This window comes from Prorops nasuta, unplaced genomic scaffold (assembly GCF_024137725.1).
Source record: "Prorops nasuta isolate Cenicafe-Biocafe unplaced genomic scaffold, Cenicafe_Pnas_1.2 PNAS00004, whole genome shotgun sequence".
Taxonomy (NCBI): Eukaryota; Metazoa; Arthropoda; class Insecta; order Hymenoptera; family Bethylidae; genus Prorops; species Prorops nasuta.
The window spans coordinates 10,973,984-10,994,976 of record NW_027116801.1 but is presented as its reverse complement, the minus strand read 5'-3'; the positions used below and the strand labels follow the sequence as shown (position 1 = coordinate 10,994,976).

At 36.6% G+C, this 20,993-nt stretch overlaps 2 protein-coding genes and 2 long non-coding RNA genes across 5 annotated transcripts; 1 reads left to right on the top strand and 3 right to left on the bottom strand.

Moving 5' to 3' along the window:
• Positions 1-241: 241 nt before the first annotated feature.
• LOC136772763 (uncharacterized) lies at positions 242-3,512 on the bottom strand. Of its 2 annotated transcripts, none has more exons than XR_010822514.1 (4): positions 1,844-3,512; positions 1,598-1,776; positions 474-986; positions 242-371 (listed from the first exon to the last, which is right to left on the bottom strand). It is a non-coding gene; the product is annotated as an uncharacterized lncRNA (long non-coding RNA). The 2 variants fall into 2 exon arrangements; XR_010822513.1 differs by having other exon boundaries at positions 280-414.
• Positions 3,513-9,334: 5,822 nt separating this feature from the next.
• LOC136772407 (uncharacterized) lies at positions 9,335-11,813 on the bottom strand. The gene is made up of 3 exons (XR_010822450.1): positions 10,639-11,813; positions 9,618-10,554; positions 9,335-9,535 (listed from the first exon to the last, which is right to left on the bottom strand). It is a non-coding gene; the product is annotated as an uncharacterized lncRNA (long non-coding RNA).
• On the top strand, positions 10,477-17,767 carry fwd (phosphatidylinositol 4-kinase beta fwd). Its single transcript, XM_066725359.1, has 11 exons — positions 10,477-10,615; positions 11,911-12,157; positions 12,334-13,172; positions 13,238-13,355; positions 13,431-13,565; positions 13,636-13,802; positions 13,896-14,026; positions 14,114-14,344; positions 14,442-15,043; positions 15,138-15,610; positions 15,682-17,767. Exons 2-11 carry the CDS (start codon positions 11,973-11,975, stop codon positions 15,867-15,869), a joined length of 3,069 nt encoding a protein of 1,022 aa, XP_066581456.1. The 5' UTR covers positions 10,477-10,615; positions 11,911-11,972; the 3' UTR covers positions 15,870-17,767.
• Positions 17,768-18,546: 779 nt separating this feature from the next.
• On the bottom strand, positions 18,547-20,896 carry LOC136772406 (protein ST7 homolog). The gene is made up of 2 exons (XM_066725360.1): positions 20,184-20,896; positions 18,547-20,105 (listed from the first exon to the last, which is right to left on the bottom strand). The coding sequence occupies exons 1-2, from the start codon at positions 20,608-20,610 to the stop codon at positions 18,982-18,984; spliced, it is 1,551 nt and encodes a 516-aa protein (XP_066581457.1). The 5' UTR covers positions 20,611-20,896; the 3' UTR covers positions 18,547-18,981.
• Positions 20,897-20,993: the final 97 nt, after the last annotated feature.

Here is a 20,993-nt window from a genome sequence, read left to right as displayed (position 1 = left end):
TCGCTGAATTTCTTCATCTTCGCGTGTTCTTTTCAGTGACGTATTAAATAACTATATACACAAGATAACTGACTTTTAATCTTCTTTAGATTCGCATCTTATCAGTCCCAAACAAACTGAACGGTTTGATATTAAATTTCCATTACACCTCTCTTTGTTGGCGAGGGTAGCTCAACAATAATATTTATGATTGGAATCTCTTTCTAGATTTTTCCGAGAATTCCACATTTTGTTTAAAGTATATTGATCGTGTCGCTTGATTGTTCGCGCAGTGACAAAGTGCAATGAGGATTATGCGTCAAAGCGCGCAACATATTATTCAACTAAACGGTGTAATAGGCCTCTGAGCTAAGTTGATTAAGGAAAGCCTGCTGAAGTAGAGATACGAGTAAGTAGATTAAGTTAAATTTCAGTCTGCAAACGAGAAATAAATGGTAAACGTTTTTGAAGTTATTTTGTGTTCATATACTTACAGGGAAAATTCAGTGAGTTTCTCAGCGAAGGGTAGAAAGGAATTTCCAGCGGAATTCCGTGGTTACCAAGCGTGACCCATGAAATAATGTATGTTTTATCCTCAAACAAAGCTAGCTGATTTTTTCTTTCCGTTTATCTTTTTTTTAATTATATTTATTCATCAATACTTAACGAGATTCTTCTGTCCCAAAGTACAAAGCCTGTAAAAAAGTATAAATAAGAAACATGAAAAGAAAAAAAATTATATTTGCTTATCCGAGTTATTGGTTTCCTAGAAAGCTCTATGACTAAAGTTCAGAACTCGATGCGTTCTTTTGCCGCAATCCTACTGCGTTAGTGAAACATCAATTGACAATGACTGCGGTTCTCCTCCTCGACATTGAACCAAAACGTTGACAGTTTTTCCTTCATCATCTATTATTATGCGCAAACTCAACGGAATCGCTTTTTCGAAAAAAAACTCTTGAAATTCCAGTTCTTCGTGCCTCGCGCTCTTCTTAGCAGAAACGGAGCTAAAAATAGAGCTGTGTTAATAAAATTCGATAATACAAAGAAAAACAAGGAAATTGACAGAATCGCTCGAATAGGACAAAGAATAGGAGACCGAAATTTTGCAGAAATTTTTGAAAGGAATCGAATATTTGAAGAGTACTCTATGGCATTGAAAGAGAGAGAGAGAGAGAGAGGGGGGTGAGGTGAGATTGAAAAAGATTGCGGTTATAATATGCATCACGTAGTTGAAGAATGAATCAGCGGGATTCTAATGAGAGAATCTTTTCTATCGGACGAGTCTTAAAGTCTTTCAGTCTGAGACGTAGACAATGGCGGAAAAAGGTGCTTGAGTTTGCATTGCGATAGTACCATACCTGCTAGCCTTTAAATTTGAACGTGTAAGAAAAGCAGACAGTCGCTTCTAGTCCTGACAATTATTAGACTTGTGCATAAATATGTTAAATAAAGATTCAAATTTATAGGAAATCAAATATGAATCGTTTATTATCTTGTATGAGACACAATTATAGAAATTATGTAATTTATAATTGTCATTTTTTTCAAGAGGATCCTTTAGATTTTATGGCAGAGTCGATGAGTTTGTTCATTGCTAAGTTCTTAAGGAGATTACCTGCCGGAAAGCCAATAGGCAATGAGCGGAACGCACCCTCCTAAAAGAAACAAGATATCCACTCAAGGTCGCCTTAAAAGCCTCTCTCGTGTGTGCCCCATATCGCCATTCCCATGTTTCATGAAATGTGACATGTTTATTCAGAGTTGTTATGCGGGCTTTGTGCAACGTGAAAATTTCTATAAATGTAAAAAAGGAAATTAATTGCTTTTGCATAGTCGTCGTGATTCTTCTTATCTGTCTAACCTTCAAAGCCTACATGTAGCCACATGTATGTAGCACTGACTGCCGGGAACCGAACGAACGGTCTTCCCTCACACGGTCACACGTCATCAGTGTCCAATATGGCGGAGAATTAATTCTGTAGTAGTAGTTTAATTTGCAGGGTAATCCCCGCTGGAAATGCCTTGGTAAACGCATGACGTCTCTCTGATGTGGTTCACGAGGTCACGGGGTCCCCAGACTCGAGAAAAGAGTCGTGAAAACAAGGCCGTGATTAAAAACGATTGGCCTCTCTTTATAAAAATCTTCGCCTAACCTCAACGCCACCTGCTGCTTTACTTACGAAAGCGGATCAACGTTATAAATTTATTATAATATTAATTGAACGGCCCAACGTTATCCTCATCAACCTTTTGGACGTTAAATTTCTCGTACATCATTATTATTTGACAAAAAACGAATATGATCGCCTTCGAAATTGGTAAATATGCCATAACTTTTTCCGTTCTGTTTGTGTACCACGCATAAACAGATAAGGAAAGTAAACTCGGATGAAATTATACGACGAGAATGTTACCTCCGTGTTTCGTACAATACTACTGACTATTTCTGGCGAATCAAATGGTATTCAACGATAGCAATTTGACTAGCACGCAGCAGAATCAGAATTCCAGCGAGATCCGACCTTCGAAGTATCTCGCGTTACACCAATCGCCATACTATTGTTTCTTGGAACGAAGCGTTGTTGTCTTTCGCGACTCGTGCTGAAATACAATAGTATATACATACAGATGTAGATATTTAGACAGACCTCCAGCCAGTGTCATTGGCACAAACTTTTCGTTCAACCTTTTTTATTCTTTCGTATATGGCAACTGATAAGATTTAAGCTATCATTGGCGACGAATTGGAGCTCTGCCACGAGATAGAAATTAACTGTCGCTCTGACCATCACATCCAGGAATAATAATTAGAAAACAACGCGTTTTTCAACGAACAAAAAAACCGGTGTCGACTTTTATTCACATATATCATCTTATTATTTATCAGAAAGAATTGTTTCTATAGGTGTGAGATGAGTTCCATATCAAACAATTGGACCGACTGTTTATAGGTTATGGATGGTGTAGTGCATTGTCCTTGAATGAAGGTCAATACTGAGCGACCATTAATGGAGGAGAAGCCAAACGACGGCGCGAACAATTGTGAGAACGCAAGTTTTACGATCTCTCGGAAATAGACTTCTAAGAGAACTCTTCAGTGCAGCGAATTCACGTATCAACACATTTTTCACACAAAGTTCAATCCACCTCCTTCCTCTTCTCCTCTTACAATTCTATATCTTACAAATTTGATATGGAATTCATTCCAATCGTTTCAATATCTATTATACACGTGTGATAATAACAAAATAAATGCTGGCTTAATGTTTACTGATAATTATATAAAACAGCTTTTCGATAATTACGAATTTCTTCGTAAATGCTTTATCGAGAAAAATCAAAATAAATTATTGTACGGTAAATATGTCTGATTCGGGATGAGTAATTGGCTTTTCGCGTGACGAAAAATAAAATTGAATAGGTGCATAATGCATACACGTAACTCCCGCTTATAAAGTTTCTAATCAATCGAATGTATCAATCCATAAATTCGCACTTTCCATATTTTCAAATTATATGTTTGCTTCTTTTGTGATCTTTATATGTAAAATATCATAATGCTGCAGTAATAAAACAAGGGTTTTTATATTTTTTTGTTACGAAACATAGAGCATAGAACGTCAGCCGTAATCTTAAAAAAACGATTAGCGATACTAAGAAACACGACTGACAGCTGGGATAGTCAAGAATTCGTTCCCGACCATTTTCTGGCGAATCGTGCAACTTTTTTGACTCTCGTTAATTAATGCTGGTAAGAAAAATATGTCGTATGTATCGCATTAAAGCTTCTTTCGCTTATGTGAAAATTTGATAATATCTCATTCGACGAACAAGACAATTGGCATGTTGAACAGGGAACGGACGTTCGCACAGGGCGGTAACTAAAATTAGGGAAGTCCCTTGCGAAATTCTGGCAAGTTTCTTCCGCGTCTAATAGTACATAGTACATACAGCGTGTTCTCCGCGAGAACTGAATTTTAGCTGGGAATTTGTGCCAAGGTGCTGCCGGTTTATCAACTCCGCCACCGACGCTGCAAAGCCTAAACACGGTTAAACTTTTTACGGTTGCATCTCAACAATCATGGATAATTTTCACTTTTTAGGTTAGAGTATATCTTGCTTGATGACGTAACATCTACGTTCGATGTCCCGAAAAGACAAATATCCTAAATTACATGCATATGCGTTATCAATAATATTATAACGTGTCAAATTGAGTCCTAAAGGGTTTTAGAAAAATTCCTGGCACTTAGGTTATTTATGTAGGATGAACGCTGATCGGCCAAACTTCGCCTCGCCATACGTTACGTAAATGTAAACAAAGAAATTCAACTCTTGCTGCAAACGTCACTACCACTGCTGCGGAACGTACTATTCCTCACGTTCAACAGTTTCTTTCTTCTAATCAAACCGAACATGCGTGCGTAAAGCATCTGTGTTTATTCATCTCTATTGTAAGTAATCGAGGGAAATAGCGAAAAGTACGTGACGCTATTCTATATTTCCCTTAGACTAGTCGTTTTATTTTCTTGCCAGATTAGCGTCCTAATTTCATAGACAGTGGCGCTTTGTGGTGAGATAACCAATCATTTGTGTCCTGTCATTGACAGCCGACAATGAACGATATTGTTGCATTCGTATAAGAATCGTGTAGTATTTTAGCAAGTGGCGAGCTCTCGATTCGTATTGATGATGGTGATTTTCCAAGATGATCGGATTATGTCATTTTTCTAAATGGCGCCAGTCGCGTATCGGGTGTTGTAACAAGTTGAGGAAGATCAGCAGTACGTTGAAAGGGTGGATAATATCCAGTTGTGAAACCGGTTCTCTCGCGCATCTGCCGACAGATGCAGATATTTTTGGCAAGGTGTACTACGCACTCGAGATAAACTCTCGTCGAGCAACCGAATCAAAGCTGCTTTCTTTACTCGTGCTCATCGAAGTTGAATGCAGTCAGATACTTGATAACCTGAAAATGCTATTTGAAAACTTATAATACAGTAGCTTCCGTAGCTTCTCTCACTAGAAAGTGAATACATAAAACATTTGGAGACGCCATCTACCAACCTATACAGCAAATTATCCGGCATAACCTCAAAATCAACTTCAAACTGAATGAAATTAATAAGTCTGTTCTTTTTCGCTGTATTGCTGCACTAATGCAATGAGTTAGAGTGAGAAAATATATGTTTGTCTTATTTCAACTAATTGCACCAGTTCGATAGTGCAGCGAAAAAGAACAGACCTCTCGTATGTCTTGATCAACTTTTAATAAGAATTAAACTCAACAAAGCATAGTGAAAAATTAGTCAAATATGAAAGTTAACTCTGTTTTTTTAACAATTTATTATCAACATAATCTAGAATTCCCGTGCAATGAGGAACAAGGAGTAATCTGAATAATGTTAATATCCTATCTTGAAAACTGTCTAAGTTTTAGAGCACTTCATAAAATATCAACGATTTATAGAAACAGAATTTTTTTTACAGACTATTTTTAATAGGCGAGGATTTCTCAAGTAATAAGAAATGAGCGGCGTAAAGTAAGCGTAGCCTGCCGTCTTAATTCAATTAATTAGAACGTGAACAGTGAAACTCATGGAAGGTGGAAAGTAGAGCTGCATCATTTTCACAACTGCGCCGCAATTGTAAAGTTATTCTTCTCCGGTCCTATCGCACAGCATCAACGATTCGCCAATAATTGCATTTTTTACCCCGCTGGAGGCTCTTAATTAATTAGTCGCTGTATCACGCCTACTTGGCCCTCGCGGTCGACGTCCTTCATTTTTCATCCAAAGTGCGTGAAAAATAAAAGAGATTACTAGCAAGATTTTGTTACATGCTCTTTGGCTGCAATGTGGCGTTATACCGATGGTAGCCGTTGTTCTGTAGCGATGCAAGGGATTTCCGGGAGAGAATAATTGAAAAGCACAACTCGCACGAGTTGAAGGAACTCTTTGAAGGGAAAAGGGAACGCATGTCTACTGGAGAGACGCTTGCACTGAGATGGAGACTCGATGTAATATCAGACAGGAAATGACAGAGAGTCATGAAAGTGCAGTGTGCTGGCAGAGATAGGACTCAGTCATGCTGTCCTTCCTCACCATTCTGATAACCGGAGACGCCTATGATGCTCGACAACTTTACTCAAACCTGCTCTTACCTCAATACCGTGGCAGTCCCCCACCATCGACCAATCGTCCATAAACAAACTTTTACGACGCCATATTTTACATCTTCCTGGCAAAATTCTTCCATCCACGTGTCGATCTCGCATTAAAAATCAAGCCAGAAATTCCATTTTCTTGGTTCACTAGTGCACGTGTACTCGATACATTATAACCGAGCGAGCGCAAAGTGCACGTGTACTCGGAAGAACATATAGAAGAGCCACGTTTTGAGCGCGGAAGGAGAAAACTGAATTTCAAATTCCAGCCAAACGAGTTTACTTTCCCTGCCACATTCCGCTACATCTTGTGCATTATAATTTTTTCCCTCTTCGCCAAACTGAGTTACTCGATACTTACAGACACCTGAAATCTTCTTTAAAATACCTATGTATATATATGTGTGTGTGCGTGTGCATTTTAGAAGCTAAAAGTATAGAGATAAAGGGAAAAAGATATAATCGTGAGGCGTTGAAAGGTAGACGAGCAATGTTTGAACATTAGAACATTGTAAACAAACGATTTTGCCTATAATCTGAAATGGCTCTGATAAACAGCTAGTTTTTCCAACTCGACAACCAATATCACAGTCGAGCACATTTACGTCAGACAAATTATGCAGCTTACAGAGTAATTCCGCACATCGCGTAGGAATTCAATTCGCCTAATTGTTTTTCCTCGTCGAGAGAAACGTAAAGCTTGGATCGAGTTATGAGATAACAGTGGCTAAAAGAAACTAAGGTATTGACGTAGAATATTTCTTGGAAGAAAATTTTGGGGAAAAATTGATGTTGCCAGCAATTTTCCCCCAAGTGCTTCCCACGCTTCACGGGAAGTTGTAACAGGATAGGTCGTTATCCTCTTCGAATTTTTCCAATTTTCAGCTTTCCTCGCAGCTCTGTAAATCATGGCGATTTTTACGATGGAAAAAATATATAAATAGAGATGAATTAGGGTTGGAAAGAGAAGTGAAGAAATCCCCCCCTCCTCCCCCTTTCTCTCTCTACCAACAAATGAATCATTGTAGTAGCTTCTATTTCGGGTCGATGGGTTGATGCAGATGTTCTCCAAGGGTCGAGTTAAAAGTGTCAGTGTCCAGAAGGGGCGCTCCTTCAAATATCCTTCTACCAAACAATTTTTCATCCCAGACTGGAGATAACAAGCCTGAAAATTAAATCAACTTTATGTCATCGAGCTAAAACTAAATTATCAGGCTTGAATAATAACTTTTGAATAAATCGTTAACGATATAGATGCGAGCCACGAAACATGACTGGTAATCCGTTTTAATCAACGCTGTGTTTTCTAATAAATGACTCATGATATTGAAGATAAATATTATAGTATCTGAATCAACTTCCTCGGATTCTTTATCTCTTTTCATGGAAGTTTATGAAGAGAGAGAGAGAGAGAGAAAGAGGGGGGGGGGGATACTCAGTCAGCAGCTCGATCACTGACCATAATTTGTTGTTGATAGCAATGTACCTGATTAATGACATACACCGAACACGAAAGACTGGCAAGCAGAATAATATGATGTTTATTTGAATTTTCGACTCGTTGGCCATTGATTGGGTTGTTTGAACTCGTTCAGTGTCCGTGTGTGTTGCCAATGGCAAGGGTCAAAGTATGCGTGACAGGAAGGAGCTTGGTATTCAAATGAAATAATATCTCACATTCCTTGGCCAATAGCGATCGGGTAACGGTTGTACATGCATAGCTCCACCGCGGACACATCAATTAGTTTGTTTTCTCTCGCATTCCGTATCGTATGCTCAATAAAAGCTCGTCAGCGTCGTTCGTAAAATGTCGTGCTAAATGAGAAACTACAGCAATGCAGTAAATGCACATAAAGTCTCGATATTCAATTGGCAGATGGAGGGACCGTCGAGGAAGAAAAAGTCGTTTTGTAAGAAGCGCCCCGTGCAAATGGAATGGAATGTGGAATTACGCATGTGAAAACTTCTACTGCTAATCCTTGACCTCTCTGATGGTCTGGTCTGGTGTCGACGAGATATCGAACCGATTCCTCCTCGGATAACTCGGCGCGATGCGATATTCTCAGCTCAACACCACCGTTAAATTTCATTGCTCGTCGAAACGCCTTCCGAGAAAATCTGCAAAACAAATGCAGCAACTAAACGTATTACATTTTCTTCGCTTCAATTAGCAAATTGCAAAATCGCTACGAATGGAATCTCACACGCCCTACAGAGAAAAGGATAGAGATGGAAAGTACTGGATCAGTGCCTCTTTTATTAGGTGCGATGAACAAATTTGTCATATTTTAGGTTAGACCGCCGAGTCTTGAGATAACGGCTGGAGTATGGTCGATACGTGATATACATATGTTATGAAGCACGCGATGTATCCTAGAGCCTGTGGATGTGACACGCTAAGCATCGTGTGTCACCCAATCCTTGACCTCCTCTCACATACCAACAAGATTCAGAAAGAAAACGGCACAGATTACCCGGACAATGACCGTACGCGGCAAGAACGTTAGCGTTAATTCCCCCTTTCATCTTTCAAATATTCCAACAATCTTAAGCATTCATGACAAACAGAACTCGAATCTGCATTTTCAATTCTCTGCGAATTTTGCTTCATAATCAGAAGTCCTTGTGTTTTTACCGTGGAAAACATGGTGATACTAATTGGAAAAATAAACTGTGTTTGAGACTGGCAATTTTCACGCAATGCTCATTAAGTACCCTTACAATTGTTATATTCTTATTGTTATTATTGACAAAGACGAATTTGCTCGTGAAAATCGAGTATACTCATAAATCGACCGATTCTCGATTAGACCGTTCCTCCTGATATTTCCTGTAATTTTATACGCTTTCTACCTGTCTACTAATAACAGCATGATTTTACTTGTCACCGAGAGCTCGGCAATTGTCAAGAATTAACGCCGACTCTTCGTAGTTTTGACAAGTGTGAAAATCATTGGAAACTCCTTTTGAATCGGCACTAGTAAAATAACCATCTCTCTCGAAAACTGAAATAAGTAAAGCAATACATTTTTTATTATAGAAAAATGGTTTGTATATTCACATAATTTTAATAGTAATAAAATGATGCGGGAGTTTTTACGTCGTGTCAAACAGAAGCCACCAACCCCACCCCAGCCCCTTTCTCCTCCACCTCCCCTTCGTTCTGCGTTCTTTCCTTCACAAAACTTCATTCGGATTCAGATGCAGCTGCACTAGTAGTTGTGTTTGTGCTGTGCTTGTGCACGACCTTTCCCACCTATAGCATTCAGGCATGCCAACCAAAACTTTCCAGCCAACACCCACGTATTTTCCTGGCGCTGTTTTCCTACCATCCACACTTTGCGTCCTCCTCCTTCTCTTCTATCTTCTTCTTGCCATCAGCTCCACCTATTTTTCGCAGAGTGTAGAAAAACGCATTAACCAAGCACATTTCGCATTCCATTCTTATCTATTGACAAAAATAATAAACCTCATTTAGTTTCTATGATTTATTTCCAGTCGTAATCTATATCACAAACAAATAATGATATCGCCCTTGTTCGAATCTCACTCGTTTCTTTAAAGAATACATTTAAATCATATTTAGATTTTACTTTGTCCACAATTAGAATTTGATAATTCCTCTATTATTTAAGTAATGTATTGATTTATTGTCGCTGCAAGTACAGGCGGAATGATAAAATATTTTATGTGTTACGCGGTGACCGTGATAGGAGCAACGATGATAAAAAATGGAAGCGGAGGGCTCCTTGGGGAATTGTTCCGTGTATGTGCTTATTGAGATTCGTGGAGATCAAGTTGGCAAAAGTGGGTTCTCGACAGACTGCGCCAGGAGGCAGCAGCAGCAGAGCAGCTAGGCAGCGCACACAGAGGCACAGGACAGTCAACTGCTGAGTCAACTAGTCAAGTCTGGCTCTGGCGAGGTCGCCTTTCGCGTTGCCACTAAGCGACCCATTTCTCGCTACAAATTTCACAATTCCTATTGAAAAATTGCCGTCGATAGTTTTGTGCGTTTCTCTCCAGTGTTTCCCCCAAATCCCACTACACTCGGCACAATGAGACGTGTTTTGGTAGGCGAACGCATTGGGCGTAGCCGGATCGTCGAATTCTAAAAACGAGCAGTGACAGGGCCTGCCATTGACACATTAAAAACATTAACTTCGCTCACCCACGCGGCTTTATTATCAACGTTCCGGATATCCTATGGAAAACAACTGGAAGATACTCACGATAGTTTTTCATCGTTTTTTTTGTCAGTTCGCGAGTGTGTGACAGAAGCTTCTACGTATTTCCCTCCCCACTTTTAGCTCTTATGGATAGCGTGGATTTCATCGTTTGAGATTGCGACGAGTGTTTTACCTGTTTTGCGTCGTTTTCTATCTATCAGTTATTCGCTTTTCTCATTCCTGCAACTCAATGAAATGTCATCGTCTTGTTGAAACGAAGTTTAATTTTTAAGTGTGTGAGGTGAGTGTCCACAGGGATTTTACTTATTTGGCTATGTGCATCGTTGAATTTTTTTTATTTCTCTCTCCATACGTGGGAACTGAGAGTATCAACGCCAGCAACTATTGTTGTTCACTGCTAGACTGGACGTTCCAAGCGTGAAAGTTTGTTAGTGTCACGTATCGAATTCGTAAATCTCGCGGACGAATCCTTTTTTGGTGAATTTCACACAAGATAATAATAATAATTAAATACTAACCAAAGGAACTTTTATACATGATGTATTGCGCATAAATTTACAGTCAGAGTTTTTTCTTTTTAGTACGATTTTTTTTGCTTTAAAATGGCTTTTTTCTCGGTCGAAGGGCCGTTCCTTAAGGTGTCACGCCCATCACAGGGTGGCCATCGTCGAATGGAAAATAGCCAATTTTGCAATTCCCAGGATCTTTCAATGTGTAGAATAAAGTCTATTACCGCAGCCTAGATTCCGCTTCTTCGCTGTTTCTCAAACTTTCACGACAGCAACGACATCAACCAACACTCCAACGTCATCGCTAGCATCGACATTTTTACGTTCTATCCTCGTGCTATTTTTCTCTACAACCGGTTGCTTCTGGCAAGAAACTAAATCTAAATAAAAAAATATCCTTCCGTTTTTGCCCCCCGCATAACGCCATATCTTTTGATTCGCGCACTTCGTTAATTTGTATAATGTTTTCTGTTGCACTATTAATTACTTTAAATACGAATATTATTTTTCCTGCTCCATTTTCTTTCTCTTTTTCATGCATTCGTAGTACCAAGCATGTTGTCAATAATATATTACTGCGATATAGTTCTGAAATTCTCTGTGGCTCCAATTAACAAGAAGCGGTCGGGGAGAGATTAGTGAAAGCAAATCCATGCGTATCTCTATGAAGGTTTAAAATTTGACGCATCTCATATCGTATTTCGGTAAAATACTCTCACAAACAACCCGGCAATTTCGTGGAACGATAAAGTAACCCGAAAAACCAATCACAGAGCTTCAAATACGCACATGGCTAACAAATAGCAAAATTATTCTCCTACAGAGATAGAAAACAAAAGCTATTGGTTTTTTTAAGGGTAATACGATTGCTGTGTACCAAATTAACATTTGTAAAAAAAATGCATTTATTTAAACAATCCAGGTTTAAGAGCGAGAAAGAATCTTAAAGTCTGATTATTCATGATACGGTTGTACATACATGGTATTGTGGTAATAATGGAGCAGATCGAATACGTCAAGTAAATACTTCTTTTGGAAGTTTATCTTGAAATTTCTTTTGTTGTAGAGAAGCTGTAAAGATGAGCAGCAGATGACTGTCGGCTAAGCCGGTGCTCATTTAATTTTACTATGAGCGAAGTAGTAGCTACAACAGTGCCCACTGGTGGAACTACACGCCAGGAAAGTGCGGCACATATAAACATGCACAAATTAGCCAATTGCAATTTTCCTCTTGTCCATGGTCGACCAGACCAACCAATTAACGTCCGTAATAGGCTGACAACTCACCAACGAAATCATAGCTTAGACTTTAGGTTTGTAACCCTATCATAATCTATGAAATTCATTTAAATTCTAATTTCCCCTGTATAATAAATCAATCAAAAGTCTCGACGATTATTTATTCGTTTTTGCCGTCGAGAAATTTGTATTTATATTACATTAATTTATTTTTCAGAAATAGTTTTTAACTAAATTCTTCTGCTTTCAGATCAATGGGAATATTGCTGCATCCTGTTCCTCAAACTTGCACAACTCCTTTGATAATTCATCATAGAAATCGGAGCTTAGATTCTGCTCTTCAACGAATCCCTGAGGTGGATGTAACGCCGAGTCCAGAGTGTGAAAATCCTACTCCAGTGGTAAAATCTGTCCATGTTTGTAAGGGCCAGAATAGAGAAAGGGATGATCTTGCTAGTCTTGGATCCGATGACTCTGGCATCCTTTGTGGTTCGGACAGTGGTTCTAGTGACACTGCAAATGTAGCTACCAGAGAATCTAGTGTGGACCATCTTCATAGCAGGGAGAGTCTGGATTCTACCTTCTCTCAGGCTGGTGATATGGATAGTGTAGATGTGGTAGACGGAGAGAGTGTTCTGTCTGTCTCCCCTCTGAAATTAGTGCTTTACAGCGAACCTTTGCCAAAGGAAAATGCTGAAGGTGAATCAAGTAAAGTGGAAAAAAGTGTTTGTAAAACCTTGGACATGCCAAATGGAATTATTAACTCAAAAGACCTACAAAACTCTACTTATTTACGTGTGGATCCATGCAGTGCAAACTCTGTCAGTGAAAGAGATTATACTAGTACAATGCAGGTAACAGTGCAAAGGGAGCTATCAGGAGCAGCCATGACTCTGTGCTGTGGCACTGCTACTCAATCTGAAGAGAAGCCAACTAAAAAAGTAGAAATTAGGACACAAGAAACAGTGCAGCCAAAACCTGCCGAAGGATGCTTGCTCAGGTTATTCGAAAGTCAACATTTTGATATATTTATGGAAATTTCTTATTTATTCAACTACTCAGAAGAACTTGGAGTACTGAGTTATTTAGGTAACTAAACAAAAAATATTAATATGAAAAGGCAGGAAATATTACAGCATATACATTGATTACAGCTAACAAGATGTTTAGTTTCCAAGATAGTGATGTGGATTTCTATTTGCTACAACTGGTTTTAATGTATATACATATTCCCAGTCTTAGTGAAGTTCTTCGCCCATATCTTATCCATAGGTAACTTCAAATTCTTCATTGATTACAGTACATTTTAAAAGGAATAATTATTAAGAAAAAAATGTATTTTCATAGATGTAAGCAGTCAGCGGATTTCTCCTTAAAGTGTGCCTGGCTTCTAGAGGCATACAGCTCAGATGTTCCTTCAACATCCAAGAAACGGTCTATTGGGACCAATTTTAAAGAGCTTATCCTATCAGATGAACTCAGGTTATAATCATTTATCAGTAATCAACTACATTAGAAGTAGACATTTATTAAATTATTACACTATCTACAGGCCAAAGGGAAGTGAAATTAAAAAGCAGCGATCCAATGACTTACAAGTTCCTGTTGCCCTTCCACCAAACTCAGTTCAAAATATTTCATCACCTAACAAAAAAGCTCATCATAGATCTCAATCTGATGCTACTGGATTATTTCAGAGTTCACGTTATACCCATTCCGGTATATATATATTTTGTTTATTTTCTATCAATAAATATTATATATTTATTGTTTGACTAAATATTTTATTTTTATCCTGGATTTATTTTTAAGGTACAATCAATAAAGTAAGCCTTGGGAACCTGAGCTCTGGCCGAGCGTTTGATAATGGATGTACCTGTTTTGATTCCTGCCAAGGCGTCGTCAATGACTTGCGAGGAAAGAAAACTGACTGCTTTTGTAATGTAAGATTTATAAGTAAAGAAAATTTCTATTAAAAGAAGAATATTTTTAATTTCATGCTATTTATATTTTCTATTTATAATTTTAAGGCACCACGTCTTGACCCAGAACGTAAATTCATTGAAGCTCTGATATCAATTGGTAAATTGCTTGGTACCATTCCAACAAAGGAAAGTAAAATTGTTCAATTAGTAGCTGAGCTCAACACTCTCAATTTGAATCTCCCTGCAAGAGTCTGGCTTCCCTTGCACAGTAGTGTGCCGCATCATATAGTAAGGGTACCACCGCAATATGCAGCGGTTCTCAATAGTAAAGATAAGGTTTGTAGATTTCTTTATCTTAAGTATAAAAGAACAAGCAATAATTGATGATAAAATGTTTTTATATCATAATTTTAACGTTACGTAATAATTCTAGGCTCCTTACATTATTTATGTAGAAGTATTGGAAGTGGATGACTTGTATACATCGCCTATTCCAACTAAAATAATGGGAAGCTCTTTGAGGCACACAAAATCTGAGGAAAATTTAATTGGAGGAGAACAATCTAACACAAATTTTTATAACATATCTTCAGAAAAACAAAAGAATATAACTCCAGTTCTTAGACAGACCCCAGTGAAAAATGCGTCTCCTTATTCAACTAGGAGTACAGACATAGCATTTAATGACGATGATTCTAACGATATTTGGAGGCAAGGAGAGAATCGAAGAGGACCAGTTTTTGTTCCTGCAGAAGTAAAAAAAAAATTATGCGAAATGGTTGCTACACCTAGTGCAACATTCAATCATGACCCTGAAGATCCATCGGCTGCCGTATTAAAAGAGCCTTGGGAGTTAAAACAAAAGCGAATAAAAGCTTCTAGCCCCTATGGACATTTAGCCTCGTGGAAAGTACTTGCAGTTATTGTAAAATGCGGCGATGATCTGAGACAAGAGCTCCTAGCAATGCAATTGCTTGAAATGTTGCAAAAAATTTGGCAGGATGAAAAAGTACGACTTTGGGTTCGACCTTACAAGTAAGAATCATTATTTATAAACAAATTAAATACAACTATAATTTTGTTGAATTGAATCTTAACTGATTTGTTTTGTGTTTTTTTTTTATTTTAGGATTCTGTGTTTGTCAAATGATAGTGGATTAATCGAACCAATAATGGATACTATATCCCTCCACCAATTCAAGAAACACTGTAAGCTGACCCTTCTTCAATATTTCGAACGAGTGTTTGGTCCGATGGGGTCAGAAGCTTTCAAAAAGGCCCAAAGAAATTTTGTTGAGAGCTGCGCAGCTTATTGTCTCTTCAGCTACATTATACAAGTCAAGGATCGTCATAATGGAAACATTTTATTACATAGTGATGGTCATTTGATCCACATAGACTTTGGATTTATACTATCCAATTCGCCAAAAAATCTAGGCTTTGAGTCTAGTCCCTTTAAGCTGACTCCTGAATTTGTAGAAGTTATGGGTGGTAGCCAGTCTGAAGTCTTTATGGAATTTAAAAACCTTATTGTTCAAGGATTAATTGCTGCTCGAAAACATTCAGAAAGAATAACTAATCTTGTCGAGATTATGCTGTCAGGTAATTCATCATTGCATAAATGAAATATAGTTTATTTTCGTCGTTTAATTAATATCAATTAAAACTTTTAGCATCCCAACTTCCGTGTTTCCGTTATGACGGAGAGGCAACAGTTCAAAGATTGAAGAACAGAGTTTTTAAGGGGTTAACCGAAGATCAATTTAAGCGCCACGTCGATGATTTGGTAAAAGGTAGCATTCGCTCATGGTCCACAAAATTATATGACAGATACCAATACTTTGCAAATGGCACGCTCTAAGTTTGCAAAAAATCTGATTTTTTTTCAAGAGTAATTAATCTCAGGTTCAATATGAGTGGCAGGACTTAGTATTTCTTTCATACGTTCATCGCAAATATAGCATTCCAATTCACAAAGTGTAGGACACCTATTCGTTTCAAAGTTATCTTATTGCTCATGCTTCATTAATATTTTAATTTATTTTTCGATTTTAAACAAAATTTAATGCTGGCATTTTTTTCTGAATGAAGAGATATTGTAGTAAAGCAGTTACTATGTATGGATCCATACATTTATATGTGATGAATTGTTATGTGAAAAAAATGACTTATTTAAAAATGTTTTTGTGAAATTAAATTCTATACTGACTCGTTAAATATTAATTTTTAAAAAAAGGAAATGATCCACGTGTTGATAATGCAGAAATATTTATTCAAGTTTGAGAAAAGATAGTAAACGAAGTAGGGAATAATTTATGCAGTTTTTAGTTATACAATATTCGATTAATATTTCTTTTGTTCAACATACATGCCCACCCTTGATTAACATTAAGATTTAGCTATGATTATTGCAGCCTTATAAATATGGAGTGAATGTGAGAAAAGAATTGCTTGATTGCCCTAGCCTGTAAAAGTGTAATTTGTTAATGGTGCCTTATTTGTGGGGGTTGATAGAAATGATTGGAATCAGTAACGGTGAAACGGACCTCTACCGTAGTCTGCGAAATATTGTAAAAACGGAATAGACTAATTTGTAAATAGTTTCATAAATCTTTGTCGGATATAATTAGATGTCGGCAATAAATAATTCTCCTTTAAGCGAAATGAACTATAGAATCTTTATTAATTAAGGACTCTACATAAAACGATATGAGAGCTGCTTGTACAAGTTCAGGAGACGAATACTCAAAATATTTCATACTTTATAGATTAATACCTACTAGAATCATCTGTTAAAGATAATTAGAGTGATTAAGGAAATCACATTTGAAAGTTTTTACATGTTCTTAATTATTATGTGTATATATTATATATACATACGGGGGGTGCAGCATGAAACGCTCCAGATTATAAACGCAACCAGACGTATATTTCCTATAACTACAAGAGATATCAATTTGCACACAGGACTTTTTCGAAATTTCTTTCTATTTAATTCATAAAGATCTTATGGAAAAATTGAAACCTTCTAATATTTATGAAGATAAACAATTACGTGCATACTGTAGAGCGTTTTAAGCGACGAACTCTATGTGTGTCTATATATGATCCGTCATTTAAAACGTTCCAAAACATATACGTAACAAAACACTTATGTTTATATCTGTAACTACTACAAATATCAAAACTGTACATAAAACTTCTCTGAATATGAATAGTAAGAGGTTTTGAAAATGTCCTAAGCAAAAGTTTAATCTCTTATACTTACGAAGATATCACGTTTTCTTGTATCTATGCTTTAGGGCGTTTTAAGTGGTGGATCTCATATATTCAAAGTATAACAAAATGACCGCACCAAATTAAGGCATAAATGGTTTACTTGATTATAAATCTTAAAGCACATTAAAATTGGTACAAAGACTCCAAGCTACGTTACCATATGACGTCACCGAATCGCCGTAGCTCACCATTCAGTCTCAGCTGTTCATAAGTGTCAAAAAAAGATCATTTTTAAAGGTCTTTATCTCGATAACTACTGTTCTGATTTTAATGTAGCTCTAACGGTTATCAGACAGCCCTAAGGAGAAACCATCGTTAAGAAGTGCAGTCATTTTATTATCCCTGTATATATTACACATTCATAGTTATAATTCGAAAATCGTAGATATGTGGAAATTATTATTTAATAGTATTTCTGCGTTCCATACATTTGTTTGATTAAGTATAAATTATAAATTAAAATGAAATATTGTACATACACATGACGAAACTTAAAAATCATTTTATGGTTAAGGATATTTCAGAATACAGAAAGAAAATCAAAAGTAGTTTTCCTCTTGCAGAAAATTTGAGCTCAGCATCTCAATTACATGATAAAATTACAGAAAAAAATTCCACAAATATGGACATTTTTTCCAGAATTTTATTATTCAGTTGAGCCGTTTAAAATCATGTCAATGTAAAAGGAATGTTACAAAAGTCACAAAAAGTTGGCTCGGATTACGAGAGACCCGAGCCTTCTGACTTCCAAGTGTCTTATCTCTCTTTCTCTCTCTTTCTCCTATCATAACCGTCTCACGATCAACAGTCAGACCAGAGATATGCTAACACCAATTCAAAAATCTTTGAATGAGTGCATGCATGTATGTGCGCGTTTCGATACAAAGCTCCGAATATTCTACGTTAAATATGTATTACTTTAGTCATTAAAATAAAAGCTGATTTCTGATACTGATTTAATAAAGAGATTATAATTAGCTTTAAAAAAATTATAAGTTCAAACATAGGGAAATTTATTGCGAATTATATACATATCGGGTTTTATTCTCTTAAAACCTGCTGAATATTTCTGGTCCGTTGAGATCTTTCGCCTCAGTATGAGATATTGATAATGCTAATTATCAAATAAACATGAATAAAGTAAGGATTTTTGTTTTTTAAAAATGGATCCTATAATCCTGGGAAAAAAATAACAATACTAGTGTTAACGAGTATTTTAAGTATTCTGTTTTGAATATCTTTATTCACCAGAAAGTAAAATAATGAAAAAAGTTACACTTTTAAATTTGTTTGAAATAAAACAAATGAGAACAGATACAATCTGCATACCTTAACAAATAACGATTCTTATGAAATAAATTGAGGAATAATGGAAGTGAATTACTGTGAAATTGTAATCTTCAATTTCTTCTTTTTCCTACATTACAAAGAGTTTAATTGACTAAAGACTTAAGCTTATAAATACACGAATGTCAGTCAAGAGAATTGGTAAGTCAACAGACATATTAGTATGTATGTGGCTAATGTTTATATACGTAAAACTGTAGTAGCTTAAATTACCATCTTAAGCTTCAAGGTATCATTCGCGCGCGCGCGCGCGAATATTGGCCTCTTTATCTGTAATCATGATTAACGAAAAGAAGCGCAAGTATTTTAAATATCACATTAAGTTTGAGAAAGATTTTAAAAACAACTTATATTCTAGAGAGCTGTTGTAATAAATTAGATGGCAAGATTGCTTCCAACTTATCAAGAATATAATAAAATGGATGGGAAAACCAAGCGAGCAATGCCTTAGCGACTACACCCATTGTGTCTGGGTACTGATGTGTAAGGAGTGCCAGAAGTGCTGTAAAAGAGCACAAACCAGCTGTGAATAAAATGAAAAATGGTAATTCCTTTTTTGGATATACACTAACGTCGTGAAACGAGGGTAAAAGCTCGCGATCGGCACACTCTGTGCAGGTTGGGTAAGGATAAAACAAATGACCTCTTTCCAATGGATAAGGTAACATTCTAAATGTACCTTCCCAAGTACAGTGTAAAAGATTAAGGGCTCCTTCCATCTGTTTCCAATGTGCCAAATGAAAGAACGCATAAGCAATTGCCTCTGAATCTCCTCTTTTCAAAACATGTTCAGGTGGTAAAATTAATGGTTTCATTTCTAATAAATATTTTGGTACATGAGGATTAAACTCCACTGCCCTGTGAATTGCTTCAACTGCGGACATTTCTGCTGTAGTAAGTCCTCTCTTGCTGGCAATATCTGGGGAGAATTTGTCAGCTACTATTCTCGCTTTTAATAAAGCCGCTGTATAACAAATCGTTGCTGATTTCGGTAGACTTATGTCATCATATTTTGCTAGTACTGCCTGTACATCTGCATACGCTTGCATTTCTAGTAATGCTTCAATGAGATTTTCATGAATATTTAATACATTCATAATGGGTGGTACTTCTTTTGTAAGATCCCTGAACATTTTTACTGCTTCCTTAAGTTTGCCTAATTTTCTTGCACACATAGCAAGTCTTCTTTTGATATAAATTAATACATTCGTATCCCTCCTGTGAATTGCTTCTGCAATGGAGCCTTGATGTTGTGTATTTTGTGATTTTCTATAATTATTTTCCGCTACCTTAAGTGCTTGTTTTAAAATCTTTTCTGCTTCTACAATTGTTGTAGCTTCTTCCTCAGCTAACAAGATATAAGCTGGAGCACAATCTGGATTACGGTCTAAAGCACTGTGTGCAGCTTTAATTCTTACCACTGGATTACGCTCTCTCCAAGCAGTTTGCATAATTTCATATTCTGCCTTACCTGTGAAAATGATAGATATTTGTTTTTAATGAGAATTAAAACAAAAATAGTTCTAATATAAGATAAGTTTAATTTTACCTGTGTCACCTTCACATGTAAAAAATGTCTGGTGATCCTGGGCAGATAAATTCATATCATAATAAGTAAGGGGCTCTTTATTCGTTGCCCAATAAAATCTTTGATATTCAGCACCCCTGAATAAATTAATTGGATTACGCCAAACTTTACATTCAGGGACACTATGCTGGGTTGATGAATTTGAGCCATTTAAATTAGAGTTGTTGTTATCTGATCCATTGTCTCCTCCTCCGATCCAAGGGGAAATATGATTTAAAGATACTTGTTCAATAAAAGATGTTCCATATTTTCTGAAGTACCACCATTCAAAGATTAAAATTAAACCAGAAATTAAGGAAGACGTTCCGGTTAAAGCTACATAAAATTTAGGGGTTAAGGTGCTCAGGAACATTGTTGAGTCCCACATACTTGTGAATAAAAGTGCCATTTATAATTATCGATTGCTTTATCCAAGACTCAGTTATTTAAATTTCAACCAGATATTAATATTAATTTTATTACAATTTTAAATCGTAAAAATATAGTTGCATTATCGACTAAAAATACCAAATATTTTCTCTTAATTTTATTTAGTTGATGATCAGTCGATTATATTTAAATCTAAGTAAATCTAAACACTATTTATTTAAACGTGTGTAGGGAAGCAGTTTTTTTCTTTAAATCATTAGATTATTTACATTAAATCTTTTGAACTGTTTATTTTTACCACTGTTTACCACTTTACGGCCATTTTTCAACAATGGCTTTTACAGATGAAACGGGAAATTGCCCGCGGGTCGCGGCAATTCCCCGCATTCTCTGCCGATAGAC